The sequence below is a fragment of the Indicator indicator genome, chromosome 28 (genome assembly GCF_027791375.1).
Source record: "Indicator indicator isolate 239-I01 chromosome 28, UM_Iind_1.1, whole genome shotgun sequence".
NCBI lineage: Eukaryota > Metazoa > Chordata > Aves > Piciformes > Indicatoridae > Indicator > Indicator indicator.
In genome coordinates, this window is record NC_072037.1 from 6,541,257 (window position 1) to 6,549,822 (window position 8,566).

The following is an 8,566-nucleotide window of genomic DNA, read 5'->3' on the forward strand; positions in this document are numbered from 1 at the left end:
AGATTCTACACAGGTACAATAGATTGCTTTGGATTAATTCTGTTGTTTCAATTAATTCAGGCTCTGCAGGCAATCACTTTACTATAGAGTTCAGAAGATGTCCCATCCTGCAGAAAATGTTAACACTTCAAGGCCACATCAGTGCCATGGAGGATGCCTTTCTACAGAAGAGGCTCTCACACAACATCAACATTAAAAATTGATAAGCTCAAGTCAAAGTTTCATCTCTCCCTCCCAAAGGTCAGCCAACCTCCTTCATTTGTAATCACTCTGCAAACAGTACAAAGGTCTCTGCTAAATACCTGAGAAACACCAGGATTTGCTGCCAAGTAGAAGAAAAATGATCCTGGAAGAAATCCATCCCAAGACTGCAACTCTCAGGAGTCATACACCTGGTCCTGTATGTACATGAACACAAAGCAACACTTGCCTAATCCACACTTGTTTGTTTATATGCAAGGTAAACTTATGCAAGAGCAAGTTTCTCTTGTATGTATTTGCATCTAAAATCTTGCTCCCGACTCACCCCTTTGAATACCCAGTGGACATGCACTCCCAGTTGAACACATTAATCACACCAAGGCAGGTCTGATGACCAGAGACCAAGTTTGAGTAAAGACTTTCACCATCATGGTGTGATATTCCCTGCCCCCCAGTGTCCCTCTCCCCTTCACCTCCAGGCCCAGGCAGAGTGACAGGCGCAGGCAGCTAGGGTGCCAGCAGCCTCCTCTGACATTCTCTGTCACCACATGCCCTCCAGCTCAGCTCAGCTCTCCCTCAAGGAGGCTTTTGGCCAAGGCTATTAATAACCCACACTGCACTGAGAAGTTTCCTTGTGCCAAAACAAATCCCTCTATTTCTTCTCAAAGTCTTTGCAGCAGCTGTCAAGAACTCATTTGATTGATTACAAAGAGTTCATTTGCGTCCTTAGCATACCTAATTCAGAGAAGGCAGCAGAACCCCCAATTCACAGCAACTCATCCACTTATCACAGATTTTCAAGGCTTTATCTACAATTAAATCATTGACCTACAGTTCTGTTCTTGCACAAGGTTTCCCAAGTGCCTAAGAACAGGCCCTTCAGCAAACCATACATTTCATAATTTACAAAGAACAACAAGAGGCCTCCACTCCCTAAAGACCCAGCAAGCACAATCTTTTTGTTTGCTGTTTAACACACATTATAGAGAAATGCGTGGAATTATTTTAGATGTTATTGAAAGCAGTTTCACCTTGTGTTCACCTGTTTCAGGATATCCACATTTGTCCTTTGGGATTAGTCAGGAGATGGATAGTTGAGAAGCTGTTGGAAAATACCCTTCAGCAGTAGGAAGGGTATCAGGTGGAATTTCAACCTGTAACACGGCTTCATTTGTTTGATATGACTTTGTGTTGCGACCTTCATGATGAATTACTAAAAGTTCCACAAATGCCCCCAGCAGGATTCAAGACACAAACCATGAAAATGTTGCATCTAAATGCATGCAGGTTTGGAGAGATATTCCAGTCTACATTACAGAACAGTATGAGAATTTTGCTCTTTTTACCACAGAGTTCTGTTATATAGTAAAAACTGAGGTCCTCCTTTTCCAGATGACTGTGAATGGAAAACAGATGAAAGCATGACACAGAAAAGATTCCGTTTCCCCTGCCCTTACAGCGGCTGAGAATGGCAGTACATCATGCACAGTATAATACAGAGTATTCAAACGCCTTAGAGTAAAACAGTTACAGAAATAGTTTGAAAGGAAGAATTAAATCACGCCATGACAGAAGATAAAGTATTGATCAGAAGCAAGATTAAACTTTTTATGATTGCAACTGCTACAATAGAATGTTTCTCAATCCACCCATGGAGCCACTTTGCGAAAGAGCTAACTGACCAACCATCCCAGAACAGCAGCGATAAGGAGTTCTCTGACAGCTGGAAAGGTCCAGAGAGACACTTAAAAAGCAAAACCACTCAGAAAGGCCTGAGGCAAACAGAATTCTGCAGAGTCTGGCTGAAGCAGTGCAGGTATGCTTCTTCAGTCCGTGTGAAAAGCGAACAACAGTATGTGTCTGGGAGTTTGGACAGCCAGAATTTGGAGATCAAAGAGGAGATAGCAGGCTAAGAAAGAAGTGACGAAAGCAGATGTGAAGATGTCAGCAGAATGGGAGCTGATGCGGTTGCACATAGGGAAGCTGATACCGAAAGAGCAATAGGCAGTCACACAAGGGAATTTGGGAGAAGTATCACAAAGCCAAGGAGGACATCATCATTACAGCAGAGACAAACAGACATTCATAACTGAAAACAGACAAGGGTCACATTTGCTGCTTCTTAAAGCTGAGAGAATTAGTCCATCAGAAGATGCTCAGCACCAACCACAGAAGAGGTAGATAAAGACAAAGTTCACCACTTTTAGGCAGCTGGGATTAATTTCAGCAGTTCAAACTGTCTGGAACTTCAGCAGCAGAGATGAGGTTTTAGAACAGCATTCCAGCCCTGCAGTCAGTCAGGATCAGTGGGAAAACAGGCATATTAGCAAACAGACACTGCCATTGCACATCCTTTCAACAATACACATCTCCAGATACAACAGAGAAAACATAGTCCCAGTCCCAGTTCAACTGCCCTCTTTTCCATTAAGTACCTATTTCCAGTTCCATAAGTCTATGCAAATAGTTTCATGAAATATTTTCTGAATTAAGTCAGGAAGCAGCAGCAACAGGAGATGGGCTATTCCAGAGGCAGATGTAATTCATCAGCAGAAGACAATCCCAGACAATCCCTCTGCACAGCAGAACAAGAAAGCCTTTAAAAAATGCTTCACATGGTTATCAATTTACTGCTCAAGCCAAGTGAAGTATGTGTATTGCTCCATGCTAACCAGCACAAACAAGAGTTTCTTAGGAAGGCTCACTGGTCTGGCACATTGTATTTGTCAAATGGTTTAAAGATAACAACAGCATGGGTTAAAAAAATGCATCGTTTACATAAGCAAATTCCACCTCAAAGGACATCTAAGTACAAGCCCTTCTCTCCAGCACCCCAGAAGACCACCTCTAAAACAGAAGGCAGCAATTTTCCAAGAATGCCACAAAAGGTTTTATCTCAGCAAGAACTCTCAAGCACTGAAGGAGCCAAAATATTGCTCATTTTGTTTTCAAGTTGCAGCCCAAAACTATTATTGTTCACAGGGACTTTTAGCCTACTGACGCAAAGAGATTAGCAACTCCCAGCTAAGATTGGCGATAACCTCACATTAGGAGTCTAATATTTTCTCCATCTGTCTCCCAAATGTTAGATGGTAACTCCCACATCAAGTGTTGCATGGAAGGAAAAATGAAACGCACCATAGCCACCAAGTAATTTACTAATCAGAAGCAATCCATGTGATTCATGCCTAATTGGTCTCCAAACACCACGTCCAATAGATCAAAAAGGTTTTCATCTTGATGCTTAAGCACTTTTTCTTGAGCGTGACTTCACATTAGTTACCCCAAACATCAAGGTGCCATTATTAGCTACGGATGGGGCAGAAAAAAGAAAGACTTATTAATAGAACTGCCTGGGAAACAGGAAGCTTATTTGATTTCCCTCAAACCGACACAATGCGGAAGTTTTGCAGCCAGCACTCTGAGGCTGGTTCCCACGTGTTTCACTGGACCTGAAGAATTTTGAACTCTGCATCCTCGTTCCTAACGGATGCTTCTTACGCCGCTGAGGGGATGCTTTGCGATACCAACAATGCCAACCCCCTTCATCTACCCAGCCACTTCCTGCGGGGCGGAAGAGTCGGCAGAGGAAGAGGGCTGAGATACACTACTGACAGACAAGGGCTTCAGCAGAAAGACAGGATTGTTAAAGCAGCTGGCTCCAGACAGCACTTCCCTCCAGGCCCTGCAGAATGGTTCCTCTCTGCCGCTCCTGCAGCATGGCAAGCAAAGAAACTACCTGCTGTGAAGTAGAAATGCATTTTGGTTTACCATGCATCCTCCTAGCCTAGAGAATGTCAGGCTGGATTGAATAACATGCCTGTGAATAAAAGGGAGTGCAAACAAAAAGAAGCATGCAGGTGTAAGCACAAAAAATTCTGGTGGAGGAGACTTTTGCCCAGAGGTGAAGGATCTGGCACCCATGGGTGGCAGCCAGTCAGCATTTCACAGGGCAGGCACTGGTGGTTTATGGGGTATAATCAGGTTTCATGACCCAAATGCTCATGGGCAGAGAATCACCAAGGCACTAACATTATTTTTAGAAGCGCAGCTGAAGCACTCACAAGATCCCCATGCTGCCAAAGAATGCTCATGCTTCACAGCAGCAAGGAAGATGCCAACCAAAACAAACAACAAAAAAAAATTAGAAACTAAGATGCTGAAGATTCAAAGTTAGAATGGAACTAGCAAGTCTGGAAAGGATAGATAAGTGCAATTAAAGCACTCAAACTGGGGCACCACTCCCAGAACAGGGAGAGAGAATAAGAACTGTCACTTGAATTAGATGTCTCTTTAGTGATTCAGAAGTTATCATTAAACACTTCTTCCTTCCTGCAGGAGTGAGGCACTCCAAGATGGTGCATCCCTGACTGCACCCATCTGTTTATCTACTATCCTCCCAAGAGACTCAGCTTTTTTATGGTCCCAAATATAAAATACAAGAGACGTGGCAGGGACAAACTGTGCACTGAGGACAAGCCTATTACTCTGATCACACAGATGTAAATTGCACTAATTACAGTTACACATAGCAACATCATGTTGAACCTTGAAGCCTAGAATCATCAGTTCACAGTATCACACAAAGAGCTGTGTGACCACGAAAGGGCACAGCTGCCAATACTGAAGTAGAAAGTCAGCGCACTGCACATTTTATATACAAACTGCACAAGCAGAGCAGCCTTCCTACATTTAATGACGTTTCAAACACTTTTAAATAGCCACATTTGGCATGTAAAAGCCATTTTGGGTGAGAAACTTGAGTAGCAACGTGGTGCCAAATTGACTAATGTGAGGAAAACACAGTGATGCAATGAAAACTGCACGACAACCAGACTGCACTTATCCCTTCCAAAAACCTTTTACAAATTTAAATAAGTGGGCAAATTTCCTACTCCTTGTGTCTGGAAAAAAGAGAATTTTCTTTATGGTTCTTCCTGTCCAAGCAGTAAGTTTTCAACCTCAAATTTCCACACTTAATACCATACATGCCCACAGGCAGTAAGCATGCTGATTCCTCCGGGCTCAGTGTGCAAGTCAACAGGGTTGCTTTTAGACGAGAACCTAGAAACGCTCAGACGCTCTCCGCGGTGCAGAGCTGAGCGGCGGCGTCTTCCGTCGCACAAACGCCTCTTCTTACCCAGGGCCCTCCCGGCCGCACGTCAGGAAGGTAACCAGATGCAAGTGGTGGCATGCAACAACCAGGTGCCTGCTGCTACCACTGACCTGGCGGGTCTTCTGCCCCAGCCGAAGCACAGTTAAAGGATCTTCCGAGCCCACCTCCCGCGCCCGAGAATGGTGGAACCGGTAAGCATGAAGCTCCACAGCCTGAAGCCAGGCTTCGGAGACGGACTAGCGCTGCGGAGCGGATACAGACAGGGCGCAAGATGCGGAGTGCAGCCAGACGCCCGCTCATCCCCAAGGAAAGCACATTCAGAACCCGGCACGGCTTCGCCCCACCAGGTCAAACTCCACCGGGCAGAAACCCACCGCCCGCCGCTCACCAGAAGATCCAGCTCGGTACGGTGCAGACCGAGGCGGCCCAGGCCCACGGCCAGGTCGTGGATGCAGAGTGCACCGTCGCGGTTCACGTCGAGCTTCTGGAAGAGGGCGCGGAGGCGCCGGTCCTGCTCGGAGGCCTCACACACAGATCGCCCGCAGGAGCCCACGCTCCCGCTCCCGCTCCCGCCGCCGCCGCCCTCCGTTCCCGTGCCGGGTCCCGCTCCGGCGGCTCGCGGGGAGTCGCAGGGACAGAGCACGCCGCTCACCACCGGGGAGGCCAGCGAGCGCCGCGCTCCCGGCATCGTCCCGCCGCTCGCTCCTCACACGCGCCGACGCCGGCAAATGGCGACGCTTCCGCCGCGAGGAACCGACACGGGGCGCTTCCGCCTTCGCGCCACACACCGCAGCCGACCAATGGCAGCAGCCCGCGCGCCGGCGTCTGCCCACGCGCCCTCAGCCACACCCCCGATCTCCTCGACTGGGCGGGTGCGAACGTCAAAGGAACGCCTCCCCCTGCACCAATGGGAAGGAAACTCCGCCTGGGGCGGAAGCAGGCGGTAGAAGTGCCCGGGCCAAGCTGCCTTTGCGGGGAGGTGGAAACAAAGCTACGTCTCCAATCAGATCGGGAACTGGGAGTCAGTTTGACCTTGATGGACGTGGCATGTATCCAGTAACTTCCGAGACAGGGAGCGCTTTGTGTTGATAGACGAGAGAAGTGCCCAACGGAACTTAAGCGGGGAAATTCATGGGCCCCTCACAGGCCTCACGCAGGCCCAGTGGCATGAGGCAGGCGGCGAGGTGGAGCTGTCTCTTGGCCCCATGATGGGCATCGCGATGTCCAATGACAGCGCGCTAAGGCCGGCGAGAGGCGAGACCTCCGCCTGACAGACAGACTGACTACCCAATCAGACGAGGCAAAAAAGGGGGCTGATTCTGGAAGCCATTACGCCAGTGTCGCAGGGTGCAGGCCGTTGAGTGGGGTTTGTTGGGTGGTTGCGGTACGCAATTTGCGTATCGTTGGCAGTTCTAAGGGGGGAGCGGGGGGGAAGGACACCTCCGGGCCCTGAGGGGCCTCGGGCCCCCCCCTGTTGTCCCCAGCCCCGGGGGTGAGCAGGCTTGGGGGGGCCCTGCCGCTCCTTGGTTCTATCCAGCCTCCCCCTGGACCCCCTGGGCCTGACCAGGCCCCTTTAGCCTGCAGGTGTCCTCCAGTACCCCCTCCTCCGTGCCCCCCCATGGCCATGGCGTCGCCCCCAGCACCCCCAGCCAAGAAGCGGAAGATGAATTTCTCGGAGCGGGAGGTGGAGATCATCGTGGAGGAGCTGGAGCGAGGCAAGCACCTCCTCATCAACCACTTCAACGCAGGCGTGCCCCTAGCTGCCAAGGCCGCTGCCTGGCACGACATCCTGCGCCGCGTCAACGCCGTCGCCACCTGCCACCGCGAGCTGCCCGAGGTCAAGAAGAAATGGTCCGACCTCAAGACCGAGGTGCGACGCAAAGTAGCCCAAGTCCGGGCTGCTATGGAAGGAGGAAGTGAGAGCCAAAATGCCAACGGCAATGGGCCGGAGAACGAAGACCCAACAGGCGCTGCAGCTGCCCCGGTTATCCTCACCCCCATGCAGCAACGCATCTGCAACCTGCTGGGAGAAGCCACCATCATCAGTTTGCCGAGTGGGGACTGCAGCGCAGGTGACGGCACTGAGATACCCATCACTGCATCAGCCACCACAGTCACCCTGACCCAGAGTGAGTGCTGCACCTCCTGAAGATGCTTTGTGCTCAGTGTGGAAGGCCATATGGGGGTCCTGACACTCACTTGAGAGGAGGCCCTGAGCCCTGTGCAGGGAAAGCCCCAGCAAAAAGAAACCCCTGCATCTCTGTAATGAAAATGCCATTCCCAGTATGTCTTCCTGCTGTAGAGGAATGGCTGCAAGATGCACACCTACTGAAAGGCAGCTTTGACAGCTGGGCTCAGCATTAAGAACAAGGGACGCCGGTGTCCTTTGCACCCTGCAAATTCTTTGGTTTCCCCCCTCTGGGGACAAAAGCAGGGGCAGAAACATCTTGATGGCTAATTTCCCGGTCTGCCCCAAACTGGGAGCAGCTCTTCTGATAAGTACAATTTTGGGTCTTGTCTTGGAAAGATTGTTCTGAACTGAAGGCTGAGAAATTATATTGTCTAGACAGATAAGGCATGTCCTGTTCCTTTGGAATGTACAGCCTAGAAGGAAGCTCAAATGAGGGTGGAGTAGTCTTAAAATAGGTAGTTTTGTGGATTGCTGTTCATTGTATGTTATCTCACTAAACAGGCAGTATTCCTGTGATATTCATTGAATAGCCCTGTAGATAAAAATCCTCATATCGCAACTACTTCTTACCCCCTTTCTGTCCTTTGTTTTCAGTTCCTGCAGAAACGACCTACCACAGTCTGGAGGATGGAGTGGTGGAGTATTGCACAACAGAAGCCCCTACCACAGTCACTGCCGAAGCACCCTTGGAAATGATGGCACATCAACATGAAGTGTCTGCAAAACCCCAGGAGCTGAAAAGCCGAATTGCTCTGAACTCAGCCAAGCTCTTGCAGGAGCAGCGAGTGACCAATTTGCACGTGAAGGAGATTGCCCAGCACCTGGAACAGCAGAATGACTTGCTTCAGATGATCCGTCGCTCGCAGGAGGTGCAGGCATGTGCCCAGGAGAGGCAAGCACAAGCCATGGAAGGAACACAGGCAGCACTGAGTGCCCTCATCCAGGTTCTCCGCCCCATGATTAAGGACTTCCGTCGATTTTTGCAGAGCAATACACCCAGTCCATCGGTCACCACTGACCCCAGCCAGACAGGACAGCAAGATGGCATGATCCAGTGA

General features: G+C 49.6%; 1 protein-coding gene across 1 annotated transcript; it reads left to right on the top strand.

The window, feature by feature from the left end:
• The first annotated feature begins 6,935 nt into the window (after positions 1 to 6,935).
• Positions 6,936 to 8,566, top strand: NAIF1 (nuclear apoptosis inducing factor 1). The gene is made up of 2 exons (XM_054393507.1): positions 6,936 to 7,446; positions 8,103 to 8,566. The coding sequence occupies exons 1-2, from the start codon at positions 6,936 to 6,938 to the stop codon at positions 8,564 to 8,566; spliced, it is 975 nt and encodes a 324-aa protein (XP_054249482.1).